Source organism: Haliotis rubra, unplaced genomic scaffold (assembly GCF_003918875.1).
Source record: "Haliotis rubra isolate DU_JTF1 unplaced genomic scaffold, ASM391887v1 Scf840, whole genome shotgun sequence".
NCBI lineage: Eukaryota > Metazoa > Mollusca > Gastropoda > Lepetellida > Haliotidae > Haliotis > Haliotis rubra.
Window position 1 is genome coordinate 177,896 of NW_025767569.1, and position 16,328 is coordinate 194,223.

The 16,328-nt window shown below is 45.6% G+C and overlaps 1 protein-coding gene across 7 annotated transcripts in view; it reads right to left on the reverse strand.

Annotated features, from left to right (window-relative positions):
- Positions 1-16,328, reverse strand: part of LOC124262497 (receptor-interacting serine/threonine-protein kinase 4-like) — a 108,719-nt gene that overhangs the window by 41,169 nt on the left and 51,222 nt on the right. For all 7 annotated transcript variants that reach the window (XM_046697010.1, XM_046697011.1, XM_046697009.1 and 4 more), the window contains exon 5: positions 1,271-1,299. In XM_046697010.1, the coding sequence (XP_046552966.1) occupies positions 1,271-1,299 (29 nt within the window). The remainder of the gene's footprint in view (positions 1-1,270; positions 1,300-16,328) is intronic.

The following is a 16,328-nucleotide window of genomic DNA, read 5'->3' on the forward strand; positions in this document are numbered from 1 at the left end:
TCGACAAAACCGCAATATCCGAGTTTCACACTCGCGAAATCGGTTCCAAACAGCTGGTGATGAGGCAAAGAGGACAATTGGGACAAGTCAACGTCATTTCAGCGCCAAAAGGTGCAAGGACGCCTTGCTGCCTTCAACATCCGGTGTCGTCACCAGTACCGTGGTCCAACCTTATTGCATAGCCACAGACTTGCCACACAGCGATGGGCAGCAAATGGGGCCAATCTTGGCAACAGGACATGGCCAGATGTGTCAGATGAATCCAGGTTTAACTGATCCTTTGCAGATGGACGTCAACAGATTTATCGACGTAAAGGAGAAAGACTTGCGCCAAACTGTGTCCTTGAACATGATCGTTTTGGATGGGGTGGTGTCATGATCAGACCACAGACCATCAGAGGCTGCAGACCATCCAACAGCTGTTCCTGAGAAATGTGTGTCTTTCAATGCCCCAAAAGTCTGGGAGCATGTCTTGTAGCGCACGGTGGACACACACGATATTGACTGCAAGTGACCCCTCCTTTGTTTGATGTCGTTTTTGCGTCACTGATGTTGTTGTTGACTGGACATTTTCAGAAGAAATTATTCACAGATGTTCACTTAAAACATATCTGCCAGTTAGGCGGAAGCATTTCAATCGAGAAACTGAAATCTCGAATGACTACGACTATTATGACACTAGATTAAGCAGGCACGCAATAATGTTGTTGTTGATGACGGAAATGAAGTACGATCTGTGAGTAAATGTGATTTTAGTTTTACGCTGCACCCAGCAATATTCCAGCTATATGGAAGCGGTATGAAAAAATCGAGTCTGGACCAGACAATCCAGTGATCAACAGCATGAGCATCGATCTACACGAATGGGAACCGATGACACGTGTCAACCATGTCAGCGAGCCTGACCACCCGATCCCGTTAGTCGCCTCTTACGACAAGCATGAGTTACTGAAGATACATTCTAATCCGAACCTTCACTGGTGAAGTACGATCAGAGGAATATTTATTATCTGTGGTGTGTGGGTTATATTACTTCAGCATTCAAGAAGTCGGTGTGTGTGTGTGTGTGTGTGTGTGTGAAATTTTTAGTGGCATCTTATGGCAATAATATGTCACCAAATTTATAATGGAAATCCGACAGATTCCAACTGGGTGACTTAAAGACACACTGTGATGACAGACTAACATAGCTGTACACTGCGCCCTTGAACTACTCACTGGAATTAGTATTGGTAACTCTATGAAATGAGTACAAAATATATTTACTCACTTTTCTTCTTCTTTCTCTTCTTTCTGCGCCTACAAAAGAAATGAAATATAAGAGAAACAGTTACTCATAAAATCAATATTATTACATTTGAAATCTTTCAGGACACTTTGCTTTGCTGATAGTATTCTAAGCCTCGTGAAGCCAATGAGCCTCCAGATGAGATGAGGTTTTGTAAACTAGTTCAACATTGAGTGGGAGTAATTGGCAATACTACATCATCTTCGACTGCAGTATTTGTAAGAGGGCAGCTTGCCACCCTATTTACAGGCATGTCACTATGAATCATGTTTGGTGATTAAGATTGAACCACATAATTGTTCAGTCGACATATAAGTGTATCAAATAAACTACAGGTTGTGTAACTCTTTGTTCTTGTACGGTATAACTATTTCATGTAGAAACGTGTCGGACTCCGAACAGCCATTTGGGTCTATTCCCGAACCAACTGTGTGTCATAACAAATTAGCAGTGGATGAAGTGTCATTACTTGGCGAATTGTCATTTGTTTTCTACGTGAACAGGAAGTTAATAAACTCTCTAATCGTTCCTGTTGAAGCAATATGCATATTAGAGTCACAGGATCGATTGTCCAGTATTTGTATATGCTAACAATTCCAAGCAGTATTGGGAATGAACGAATGGACTTCAATATATTGAAATTATATCACGGATGTAAACGAACACAGAGCATGGCACCAAATGTGAAATTGGGCGAGAAGGTAGCATTTGTTATTTGATTGGTTGCTTACAGTCTGCCCAGGATAACCCTGTATAATCGGGTACTGTTCAAAGCCTGTCAAAAGCTACAAACATGATTTTACATCGTCGGAAGTTTGTGAAATATAACAATACATGTATACAAATTCTTCTTGTAAAGCATACCTTTCTTGCAAGAATAAATGATAAACACTTTTCATCATTTACTTTATTACATTACGGACGATCGATCGAGGTTTTTGCAGACAATATTTGTCAACATTTCAAAAGGTACAAACGCGCCTTGGTGAACAATTACTAAATTGAAACTATTTACAAATACTTTACTGTCTTCTGCATAATTTGCTAGTCTGCAGAACTTGTTACGGGATCGATCATATAACTGATGAGTCACTTGGTTACTGAAGATCCATTCTAACCCGGACCTTCACGGGTGTGAAGCGTTTTTTGGGATGCATTTTCTTTCATTATGTGAGGGAGTGAATAACTCATGGAGTTACTTATTTTAACAAAACTGCTGTCGTTCAAAATATAATTATTATCTTCTCTGAATAATAGGACCAGGCAAACACTATTATTAAATATAAACAAATGTATGGCCTTTCGTGGCCTTTGGGTATCGGCTAACATTGACTTACGCAAGTGAAATTTGATAAATATTTGTTTTAATGTCTGATACATTCAGAAGAATGTACATGGGAAGCGAAAGCACTCTCATCTAGGTATCACAGCCGTGGGATTAACGGTCTTTGACATCTTAATAAGGTCACGGTCAAAAGTGTCAAACGCTTATAACATGTCCCAACCAACTTGTTATAGAAGACAAAGCCAGTTGTTCCGCAAACTTATATTTGGAGTTGCTGTCTCCACTTTGTTCCTAATTAGCTTAGAAGTACGACATAGCTGGGACAATGTGATGTGATCCATAGTGAAATAATGACAGTGCTTTAGAGCAGGACACGTTTCAGCGTTGACGATTCTTGCTATGTTGTTCATGTGATAAATTTTTGTCCAACCGGACATGTGCTGCATTTCTTGGCTTAAACATAAAGCAGACTAAGTGTATACATCGGATGTATAAGTCGGGCTTCGTTCTGCCATATGTTAATTTTAAGGCAATTATGCAAGACTAATGGAAAATAGAGACACAATTATCGTGTTATATGTTTATACCCATCGTGCTTTTGAAGTCAGCGAGACTTGTTCGCTGAAGGAGATCAGGGCGAACCTGCAAGGTGCTACTGGTGTTTGTACTGCACAATCAATGCATTGCTAACAACGTCATGCATTAGAAAGTCTTTTTAGAAAGAGCTCAAGGTATCCCCCGGATTTGGATAGACCTGTTGGCTTAGATCTCCCATTGCCCATACATACATTACACGTATTAGAGGCAATGTCCATTGTTTTGTCTTTTGTGTTTCTTTCTTGTCTTTGCGTTGAATTTTGCTAAGTTGAACGATAGTCTTGCTGGGGGAGGAAGTTTTGCAGTCAAATCACGCTCACAGAAGAAAAGTGTCACGATCAGCAATTTGAGAAAACATTACGGAAATTACATTTTGTTCGGTAATAGCCGACACTGCTCTAATAATGATTTCTTACGCTTAAAATGACCAAACTTTTTCTGTATGAAAGAAGACACCTGGAAGAGCATGTGAATTCAGGTGGTGTACAGTACACGTACTTTGGCAGACAAAAAAAAATACACATCGTTTTGTAATTAAACGTTTACAATAATGTAACCCACTTCTGACTTTGAAGACACTTGAAGATCCAGGTAAGAACTGGTCTTTAGCAACCACTGCTTGTCGTTAAAGACTACTAACGGGATCGGATGGTCAGGCTCGCGGACTTACTTGACACATGTCATCGTGTCCCAATTGCGTAGATCTATGTTCACGATGTTGAACACTGTATTGTCTGGTCCATATATTTACAGACCACCGCCATACTGCTGGAATAGTAAACTAAAACAACCGGCCAACCAGCGTCTGATATTGTATTTATTTGGGAAAGTGCACTTACCTCTAAGAGTGATTCCCACTTGAATATTTCTCCACTATAAATAATGTTTAATGAAAACATTATGTTTTAGGAACATTTACTTATCAATAACTCCTCTTGGCATCAACTGTTGTATGTGTTCTTTTATTGATCTTCGTGACTACAACAACCACCAAATGATACTCCCATCAAGACTTCACTCTTCAGGGGCATGTCACAATAAACTGCACATCATTGCAAGTAAAATAAATCGGTAGTATTGTTTTCGTTGAGCTGTTATTTTGTCACATGGTGGTTTTGTCACAGCTCGAAATAGATTTGTCATTTCAATGCGTCGCCATCAGCGCACAAGATATATTGTCTCGTGCAGAGCTGTATAGAAATTGGTATTCAGTAACCCATGCCAGTGATGATCGGGAGCGTGTGGTCAAACTGTCATGTGTGTGTCGATAATCATGACCTGAACAAAGGGTGATTATTTAAAGCCACTGTCATATCGCTTGAATTCTCCTGAGTATGTTAAAAGACATACAAGCAATACCAAGTCAACATTTTTTTTGAAGTTTATTTAATTCATTAATCTTATTACGATAAATACCGTACAGGCAGAGCGGAAAAAGACGAGGACATGGTTCACGCATGCTGTGTTTAGTTTAATCACTATCGCAGGCCGTGCACTGATCTACCGGAGGTACTCCACATTGTGTATTTCCTTCTTGATAAATCATGTTTAATGAAAACCGAGTGTTCTGGATATTTCCCAATTACTAATTCATTTACATATCCTCTGTGATAAGTGGTGTCCCCGAACTGGACGATAACAGCTAAAGGATACCTCAATCAAGGCTCACAGATCAGTCTTATCTTTGACCAGAGAGACACGTCACAATTATTGTTAAATGAAGCGGGAGTTTCAGTTCAGTCTGTATTCTGTCACGATTAATGGGATCAGCTGGTTAATATGGATGATGCTGTCACTTTGTCCCTGTTTTGTGGATCAATATCCATGATATGTATGCATTGTCTGGTTGACTGTCAATTATTATTACTAACCCGTGGAAGAGAATGTAGTGTATATTTTTACGGCAATATTTCTCTAGTGTAATATCGCTAGACGTATCACATCATAATGGTTAATAGTTATGACGTCACACTTTTCATAGTTCTGTTACAGTGGTGTTATACCTTGCTTGACTCGCGGAAAGCTCAGAGTCATCACACTGTAGGCAGTTTCTATCACTTTATGTTCGAGAGTAATAAACATAACATATACTATCCAAAAAAAGAAACGAATAACCCAGAAATCTGTTGCAAAAATGTTGTATTTCAAACATGTATAAGTCGTCAACAAATAGACTTTAAGAAATGCATTTTTACATCAGCTTAGAAGAAGGTAAGAAGAACCAAGTGGATAATTTTAGATAATAGCGACGCTGAGCGTGACGGTGACGACCTAGCATGGTCCCAACATCGGGTCTCTTGGCTTTCAGTCCAGTCTCTCTCAACCTGTTCCGTACAGTTTGACCGGGTATCCTGCGAATCCAGGCACCCTGACTGCTGTGCACTCACCCGTGGCACTACCATCACGCAAAGGTAGTACCTGGATGTACCGATCTTGGGCTACAGTAGTGACTCAAGGTCTTCCTGTATGTGGACGGCCATTTGTTATACCTGTTTGGGTGTAACGAGTGATATCGTGCTCAGACTAACATTCAGAAAATTGGTGATCTCCACCGTGCATACCTTCAATTGCGATGTTCCATGTCGCAGATTGGAGACTTGGAGTAGTAGTATATACAATGATAGTCCGAGATCGATTCCAAGAAAGGTCGCTGTAAAGCTTTATTTCATATATAAAGCTTTTGTCAGGCCCTTAGATCTCGCCACTATTGTATATACTACTTTTGAATCCCCAGTTAACTTCCCGGTCACTATGACCGCGAACCAGCACTTTCCTGATCATGTGATAGCTCTATGTCGTGTTGACAGGATACCATTAAGATTACTCGACAAGGTAAGTGTTAAATTTTTTGCTTGGGTGGCAACATTGTGCTACGTATTGTATGACCAATAATTCCTCTCTGACGAAACCTCTCTCTGGCCCATCTTTCAAGTAGTACAAGTTCGGCTCATCAGCTTTGATGTCCACTTTATATATGTTGTAAGTTGTGACTGACCATATCGGATCGGTGGCTCGTTTCCGAGTGTCCCCTTTGTGTTCCTCCAGCTGGTAGAGGTACCTCACGAGGGCCCTATCGGGTATCTGTTTCTCCTCCCCACAATGGTGCAGCCGGTTCGGCTATCACTGATTTCAGTTTGATAGCGTCGGCTGGTTCTTGCCGGTGAGACGGGTGGTTTCGTGGTTGATAGCCGACACCACCTGAGGTTGCTGCGCTACCCATTCCATCGATCGTTTTTCTGGGTTGACCATCTCTCTCGCATATTGGTGCCCGATTAAGCACTTGGCCAAAGTCCGATTAAATCTCTCGACTATGGCTTGGCTGCGATGGGCATCGACCTAGCCAGCCCTGACCTTGGTATTGTGTTTGGCCAACAGTTGTGACACGGCACCCATGAACTCCCGCCTGGGGTCGACTCTGTGGGCCATGTCAGCGGACTGCGTTTGTATATGCGTTCGAATCCGCGGGCTACTTGGGCAGCATCCTTTGCGGTCAAGGGTTCAGCTTCCTTGTAGCGGCTGACAATGTCAATGACAGTTAGGTCATACTTGTGCGTCTTGTCGTGGGGTAGGAACATGAGGTCGGCCTGGTGGACGCTATTGGGTACGGTATTGCCGAACTTTCTCCAGGGGGCACGTAGCGTGGTGCCGGTAAATAGATCTGCCACAGGGCTTGTTTTTCAAGCCACGCTTTGGCCTTGTCTGGGGGTACTCGCATCATTTTGGCCAGCTTATGTACGGTGCTAGCTCCTTTCCAGTACCCACGCGGGCTGTAGTAAATAGCCTCAAACTTTCTTTGGTTCCGTGACATCGTATATATAAACCTATGTTCCCGGTTCAATTTTCTCATGCCCATACGGCAGCAATACGTGTTGATCCCGTCGATGGCTATCCAACGCTTCGTGTCCATCGGCGATAGGGACATCTTGTTTATCGTCAGTCCGTATATCCTTTGTCCATCGCTGCTAAGCGTGTTCATTTGATGCTGGACATGCTTGAACAGGGCTTTCTTGAATCTGGTGTGTTTGATGTGTTGTTTCACCCCTTACTTCATGACCCCCTTCGCCTTTCCGATCTCACCATTGTCAGCCTTCAGGATGGAGTACATCTTGGGCCTCAAGCCTATGTACTCGTCTATGGGCGTGTCGGCACACTCGTCCTTCATCTTGCCGAGCACTTTTTTATTTACTGTGCTGTGCATGGCATGGTCCTTGGGGTAGTCGCTGGTGTCGTACAAATCGAGGCGTTTCTTCATGTCCTCGTAGACATCCTCGCTCGAATCTCCATCAGCAGGGAATCAGCGTCCGTGTACAACACTTCACACCTGTCGCCGTACTGCTTCTTGAGCTCGTTGTAGTAAAAGTCGTACATCAGGTGTTTGGATAAATCGAGGATGCTCATCCCCATGTAAACAGGCCGGTTGAATTTGATGTGGCTTTTCTTCATGTGTAGGGCCACCAGGTCGTCGGTGAATATCTTGCTCCGGTTGAATGCCGGGCCTGCTATCAGTTTCCTGAGCTTGTCTTCCTCTTTCGACCGGACTAACTTCATGGTCACGCATTTCCTCAGGTTCTCCATAGTCTTACCAAACACTGAGTTGTTCATGAGCTTGTAGAGCTTTTTCTCAAAGTCACCGGTGGCAGGCTTTCGCAGGTCCGTGTTCATTCTGATGTAGGGCTCCATCCAGGGGCTCTGGTTGAACACGAGCACCATGTGTATTTTGGTCAGCCTCATACCCAACGACAGGTACAGCTGCAGGTTGTGATAGTGCACGATGTACTTGGTCTTATTCATTAAGTTGGGCACGAGTTTTTCAACGTCTGCCACCCGCCCATCCAGCAAGTTATGTTGGTACTCGGACATCCAGTCTGGGTTAACCCTCAAACGTTTGGGGGCCAGGGGGTAGCTGTTGTGCGATGTGTGCAATGCCTTGGGGTATTCCAAGTCCACTTTGAGGATATAGCCTTTGTTCGAATCTGGCGCGATGCTCATAACATCGATCTCGGGTGATGCCCATTCGAATCCCCCTGTGGGTAGAAACTGGCTCATGGCCCAACCATACAGGTTGTTGGCGTCGAGGTAGAGTATGTGGCTTGCTAAAGTCGTAGCCCTTCACGTACTCATTGTTGGCTGTTGCGTTGCGTTTGGCAGCCATGGAGATCCCACCTCGCAAGCCTTTCTCAATGAACAACTCCATGTCGTAATCGGTGAGCAATTCCAACTTAACTCCGGTTTTTCTTCAGCAACGCATCTCAAGATAGACCTGGGCTGGTGTAGTACCATGCGCGGTCGAGTTGATACTGCTTGAAACACGTCCTCCTAAACGTCTCGAACACGTCGGCTAGCAGGATTACGTCTGTTCTCAAGTACTTATGGAATTAAGTGGTAGTCCGCTAGATTTTACAGCCCAGTTTATTCCATACGTTAATCATGTACGAGTAATCGTCTTGGGTGATTGTCGAGTTGGTCGGTTTGCTGTAAAATCGGTTGATGGGGGGTAGATGGGTCTCAGGGAACTTGGCCCAGCCATCCATGTACTCGTAGGGGTAAACACCCTTCCTCATCAGCAGGGGTCGAGTCTCGGCGTTGGTGTATCGATCGGTGATGGGGAAGGTATCGTTGGCCTTGACCAGACTGTCGAGTGACAACAGGAGGAACTCAACCGGGTAGATGAACCTCAGGCCATTCAGGGAGAAGGAGATGTATCTCTTCATGTTGTTGGGGATGCATGTCAGGTTGCCGTCTATCCTCACGATGGCCTGCATGATCAAGTGAGAGTCGTACCCTCTCAAGTTGTAGAAGACCACGGGGATGTTTATTGTCTTGGGGTTGATTCTGAGCTTGAGGTTGCACGCGCTGTGAGCGTATCGCCTCTACACTTACTGGTGACATGACAGTGATCTCTCACTGAATCGCCATTCAGCGGGCTATCACACACATGGCAGTGAGTGCTGCAGCCGTAAGCTCGCTGGTCAGCTTGAGTCATACGCATGGGAGCGACTGTGTACAGTGCATTCCTGATAGTTTTCTCTTCCTCCTGCAAACACTTTAGGAACTTTTCAGCTGCGTTGCGACCTCTGTACACATCGGACGACCACGTATCCAAGCCCACAGGCCTCGTGCTCCTGCGTTTTGTTTGTGTTGGGGGTCGGCCCGATGTCAACGTTTTTGATCAAGGCTTCAAAGTCGGCGTAGATGATGTAAAGCACGGGCATCTGATTCTTGTGGTTGGTGAATTTTAGGACATTGTCGCCTTACTCGGGCATGTCGATTCGTATGGCCGTCTGCCCCACACCTTGGCAATCCTCCCGGTGGGATTCTAATAAATCAGCTCGTGTGAAGCCGTGTAGGCATCGTACGCCAAAGTGTTTTTTCCCAACGTGTTTCGAGCTGGTCAGTGCAACAGCCTGCTGAGGTGTTTTTATCCACCTGCGTGAGTGATACTTATCACCTCGCTGGATCATGAATATATTGATCACGCAGCGACCCTTTATTGGACTGACCCTGTGCACGACCGTTGTGTTGCCTTTGTGCCCTAAGACGTTAATAGATATATCATTCTGTTTTTCTATTTTAGTGATCTGGGATATGGGGATGGGTTCGTCTATACCATTCCAGTTGAGCCCAAAAGGGATAGCTAAAAGGTCTGTTCGAATTAGTGTCAGCTGTAAGCAAGGCTGACTTGATAGCTAACCTCATGCAGTCGTCTCCTCGATTCTTGATGTTGACTATGGCCTGTTTTTTCTTTTCATAGGGCGGTAAGTCTAGGTACGACCCGCCTCTGAACGGTTCATAGTTAGCTATATCTAGATAGACCTTATCGATTTTATTCGCGACCCACCTGGAACTCATGTGCGTGTAGCATTCTAGGTATTCTCGTATCTGCTGAAAACTGATATCGATTGATTCGTCTATAGTCTCGGTATGAGTCACTATTTCTTGTTTATCCCGGAAGCAAGGCTGAACGTACTCAATAGCCCCATTTTGCTGATTATCAAGTGACATTTTCACTGTGTTTTGAAACTTTATACTTCCCAAATCCTTTAGTTCCTCATTAACTTTATCAGCGATTAGAGGCTTGATGTCGGCGATGTCTATGTTCTTATCCACATGCATGCACCAGCCTCTCAGGTATTTACCTACACACGAACTCTAGATCAACAGCTATATGCTGACGCAATAGTTCAAATAGCTCGGGCTTTCTCATATGGGAATAACCTCCTAACCCCACCTCTCGAGCTTCCTGTTTGAGTTGTTTCACAGTGTGGGTCTTTACTATGGGGTCGTGCAAGAATGCGACTAGCCCTGCTTTCCCCAGGTGGGAACAACCCGTCAGCCCCAGCTCTTTCGCTTGGAGTTTTAGTTGTTTTACAGTGGGAGGGGGTTGTATGTCGAGTTATCTCAACAACTCTGGCTTCCTCATTCGTGAGTAACCAACTACGCCTCGTTCTCTCACAATCTGCTTGAGGTCTCGGACAGTAAACATCGTGTACACACCTAAGTATATCAATCTCTAACTGGGCCGCCGATAAGGAGGTAACTCTTCCAACCTTGATAAAAAATTACGGAGGCGGCATTAATATATATCTAGAACCCCTATCGATTACCCATTCAGAGCATGCGCGTAGTAGGGTTTCTTGTATTATTTGCAACGAGTTGTCGACAAACGCCTGTATATCTCCGCGTTGATACACATCTCCTTTCCCACCATCAAAGTAATTCCAAGTGTGCCCTTCTGGTACTTTGACCATGATTGAAACTGCGAAGCCCTCCAAGTCTTCCAGTGCCTTATAGAGTTCACCAACAATCAAAGGTTTGAGGACACTGATATCTTTACTTTTACCCACATCCATCTGCCAGCGGCAACGACTTTCCACGAAACTGTTCATTATTATGCCTAGGTGTGCACCAATATTTAATTGGACTTACACCTCTATCCTGAGGAGGCACCTACGTTCTTTTATGTAGTCCTTTTTATTCTCGTAGATAAGATGGTGCCTGAGTACGTTTGCTCCGTGAGCTTTGCATAGGCAGTAGTGACATTTCACTCCGATACCACACACAGAACACGTGTAGTTCGGGAAGCCATTTTTGATACTCCTCATGTGAAAAACGCAGTACCCCTCAGTCCTACATCTCCTACCGCAGGGCTTGGTCTTCCCCATAAGTATGTATTCTCATCGGTATGGGGCGGGTCTCATCTTTGGTATACTCTTATGGGTACTTAGTCTAATTGCTTTACAACCAACCCAGTTGCTGCTAGACCCAGCACGATGAAGATCAATTCCCGGTCCTTTTGCCCCAGGGATGGTGTGTAGTACTGAGCGAGTGTGGGCTTATGGAGTAGTACTAGCTGTTTACTGTTTAGCAGGTATAATTCTCTCGCTGCGTCTTCAACGTTCTCGAGTGTTTTAACGGCATGGTTCTCATGCTGGAGTTGTTCGTTAATGTAATCGATTCTCTGTATAAGTTTCTTCGCGTACTCGGCTTGCGCGGCTTGCAGTTTCTCCACGGCTATATTGTGTCGTTTTCGTCCCGCCTCTATCTCAGCAGCGTTCAACCCCCGTAGTTACTAATGCCCCGCCGACCATCATAGCGATCGTAGCCATCCTATATATGTTTGTATTTACTTCAAAATATTTTCCGGTATGATCCCTTGTTTTACGAGGATGGCCTTGGTGGCCATCGCCATGCCCAGGTTCATTATGAGCATTCCCATATCCTGCAGGTTGAAATCTAGCTTGATAGTCCGTTGTTTAACCAAAATTTTGGTCAACCGAGCATACCCTTCAGCTAGGTTGGCGACCACGGTGGCGTGGTATGCATCGTTGACGAACGGTTCTTCTTCCTGGTGACTGTAGGATTCTCCTCCTGGGGAGGGTCTCCCCCTGTAGCGGGTTCCCCTTGTGTTGGGGTTTCCTCTATTGGGGTCTCCCCCAGCAGGGGCTTCCCCATCGGGGTCGGAGTCACTTCTTGATCCAATTTGTATACCATTACTATTATTTTTTCCCTTCTGAAATTGGCAATGCTTTGCTGTGATGATCGTCGCCGTCACCGGGGCTAAAAACATAACGTATTTGTGGTACAGCACGCAGCTGAGCTCAAGGCGTGTTCAATAAACGGGTCTTTCTCAAGGTCCTCCCACAGGTAAAGTCGTGGGAACTGGAAGGAAGTAAGACGCTATACCAGTGTAGATCTGGGTCATAGCCGATCCTATAGTTTTCGTCATCTCGACCACGAGTCTAGACTCGTATCTCGCGTACAGCTTATCGATTTCTTCGGCTGACATTTTATGAATTTTGTCGGGAGTGTAGTCCCCAAAGTATTGTTTGGCTTTACCACCAACAGCCAGCGCTACCAGTCTCTCTCGCTTGTCGTCACTCTTATCATCCTGCGGCACCAACAGTTGTTCGAGGAGTTCATCACAGTCAATCTTATAATGTAACAAGGAAGTTTTAGTATTAATAATATAATACCCGATGTTAGGCAGAAGTGGAAGACTTAAAAATAACTCAACAATTTTCAAAGTTCATTGTAAGTTTACTTATAGAAACATGAACCAACGAAATATTTAAACGGCACTATATACAGCAATATGTCCTAATTTGACATAACACGACACGGTCCTTATGTGACCACCGGAACCACCATATGGTCCAATTGAAGTCCTTATTTGACTTCTTACTATTATGCCCTGATTTGGCACTATAAGAGACAGTCGCCGACAGCCAGGCTGCTCTATCGAAAAACAAAAACGAACTGCCTAGTTCAGTGACAAATGTACACTCTCGCAAGCTATTGTGCAATTCCGCACGTGGTTCACGCACGGCTATCCAGCTCTTTTGAAGTGGTGCGTTCATGCGAATGTTTGGGTTTGTTCGGACCTTCTGTCCACCCGATGTAGCCAAAACAGAGCGAGATGAAGGTTCAAAATGAGCACTTCAAAAACAACCATCGGGAAGATTCGTCTTCCCTATAGAACTGTAACAATTAACTGCTAAGTGCTAAGAGCTAAGCATTTGCTAAGCTTTGCTAAGCTTTGCTAAGCTTTGCTAAGCTTTGCTAAGCATTTGCTAGGCATTTGCTAAGCTAAAACACCCTATAGGCCACGGGTTGGTCGGTCTTCCGCACGAGCTTAGCATGCTTAGTTTCAGCAAGCTGTTTCTTCACACGTTCTCATTCTAGTTTGCTCATCACATCGTTCTCTCTCAAACACTCCTCGAACGAATCCCTGTCCTTGCAGTGGAATAAGGCCACCCATTGCGTCCGCTCCCTGAGGTCTTTCAACACCAAGTTGAACTTCTGCGTTAGCACCCAGATGCTGTGCTTTGCGTGCCAGTCGGAGAAGGCCAGGTAAGAGAGCATGTCTCTCTTTTTTGTTATCTCTCGATTAGAGCTGTAGTCGTCCGGTATGAATAGCGTCGACTCCACTTTAAATTTTCCTTGACAAGCTTTCAACCAGTCCTGAAGACGTGTTCCCAGGTCGACTCTGTGTACGTCCGGGTCCGTCATCACCCAAGGTCTTTCTGTGTACGTTCTATTCATGTGCAAAGTAGGGCACATGATAACGATGTTATCAAACACATCCCGGTAGTACCCCTTCAGCATATCCAACACGAAAAAGGTCTTCCAAAAAGCCTGTCTGCCCGCACACTATGGCGCAGTGTGGGTCGCGGGGTAGATCAATAGATGGCTTGCACAAATCTCCCATTCTCCCAACCAGCAGTGTTTGGTTCTGGTCTAGTTTGCTGGGATTGTTGGTGATGGTCACCGACTGGCGCACGGCTCTGACGCCTAGAGGCTCTTTGATCTTCGGAAAGGATCTAGTTTCCTACCATACATTGTTATATAGATAAAATATAAAAGTTTAATATAAATAATGGCTGAAGTCGGCCATGAGGACATCCCTCATGGATGGATGATATGTGGGATGATAGTGCCCAGGCGTTCTACGAGCAGGAGACCTCGTTTAGGGTCAACCCATTGAGCGCTGAACTCATCAAACAAACCGTCAACAGCTTTTACCATGCTTTAAAACGACTGAGGGCTCACCCGGAGATCAATCTCATGAATAAGCGCACGGGAGAACCGCTTGCCTTATCGACACTCAACAGTCGCCATGGGGGCGACTTTATCCGCGATGAACTGGGCATGGTAGATTATAGGGGCGCACAACCTAAAGCCCTTCCCCCGGAGGCCGTTCAAGATCTGCAAGACGTCAGGGACGCCATATCGGATCAAGACATGGCTGATAGCATTGAAAAGCTGTTGGCCACATACTAGGACATACCTTTACCCGGGTTCGAATTTCCCAACACAGCCCAACTAGCTGAGATCTATGAGCAGATCGCCCGGGGAAAAAAACAAACTCACCGAAACGGAAGACGAGGATATGAAGCGTCATATCGAGGAAAGATTCAAAAGCTTGGAAGATGAGAGACAGACCCGGTTGGAAATGGCGTCCTCCTTCTGAGAACAGCTTCGATCTCAGGTCAGCCGTGTGTGGGAAACCATCGATCGAGTCATCCACCAGGACACCACGTTAGCCAACAGGATCCGAATCGTCTCCCGGGAGCAAGGGATTACTATCGCCAGCATTCTGACTTCATTGGGCTTCATCATATCAACCCTGGTCATGTCGCTGAGTGGGGGTGGTGTTAGAGACTGGATAAAAAAACATCTGAAATCCCTCGGGGAGGCCCTGGCTAAACTCGCTGGTAAGGACGCCGAAGCCCTGGCCGGTAGCCTGGGTGGCATCGTCTCGTGGCTGCTGAGCACGCAGGCTAAAACTTTCACGTGGCTCGGCCAAAACCTGTGGGCAGCCGTCGTCGCGGTGGCGGGTCTGGTGTATGTAGCGGCTAAGGAATTTTTAACCAAGTGAGACCCAAACCGACCACGATCACCCCCGACCACCAGAGCTGTTTTATGGTCGATGTGCTGCTGATTGGACGCCTGTACGTGTGGGGGTTGGGGCTGTGGGGGTGTGTGTCTAACCCTAGGCTCTTGGGGTGGCGCCACTATACCCGTCTCACCAGTCGTGGGGGGTGGGACGTGACTCACGTTGATGCCTCAGTTGACGCCCAACTTTTGGTCAATCGACCGTGGCTACGACGATTTTGTTTGTTGTAGCCCACCACTTTGTTGATTCTCAGTCGCATGTCGCTCGGAGCCATGTACAGTCCCACGTCAAACACGTAGTCGACATTCGACCGGGCATATTTCAGCACGTCTTGGTAGCGTTTGATGGCACCATTAGGTCGACCGGGGCGGCAATGGCATCCTCGACGTTGGACACTAACTGTTTCTGCACGTCTAAAGCAGTACCCGTACCGATGATACTGGAATGCTTTAGATTCTGAGCGCCCCAGCGCGGCCCACACGTACGTCCGAATCGAGTCGTTCAAGCGTTCGATGCTGGCATGAGTAAACCCTCTCGACGTGTCCAACATGAACTTTTGCCAGTCATCCGCGGGCCCCTGCTCAAACCTACAGACTCGGTAATCCTTGCTGCCATCGAAAGCCATTTAACGGTCATCCCACTCGTTTGTTGTGATGTGATGATACGACTTGTACCCCCATTCTTTCATCTTTTCGCTGGCTTCAACGAGGGGCATATTGTGAACGATGGGGATACCCAATCCATGGTTCGGGCCCGGCAAATGCCAATCCATCTTCAGGTCTAGTTTGAATTGGTTGCAAACGCGTTTGTAGGCCCGTCGATTGTACGGGTTTGTTTACTGCGTCCCATGCTTTGTCCTGTGGGAGCGGAGCGCTGATCTCTTTGAGGATACATCTGACCTGGTAGTACACGTGGAACGTGAACACAGACTGACCCAGCGGGCCCCGCCGAGTGTCGCTCAACATCAAACCGCACCCCGTTGTAGTGCACCACACGGCGAAGTTGAGTTGATTCTGCCAGAACTGCATAGGGGTGTTGAACCAGGCGTGGATTACCTTAGCGTTAGTCACCGAAAACCTATACCTGTCAAACACATCTATAAACTGGGCTCCGAAATACAACCCAGCAGCGTTGACCACAATCTTCATGTGCGGGAAATCTATGTCGAGTTTAGGGTAAAACACTCCCGGTTTGTACATTTTTAAAGTGTTATATAATGGGTATATATACTCTAACATGTATGTAACACTTCCAGGAATATC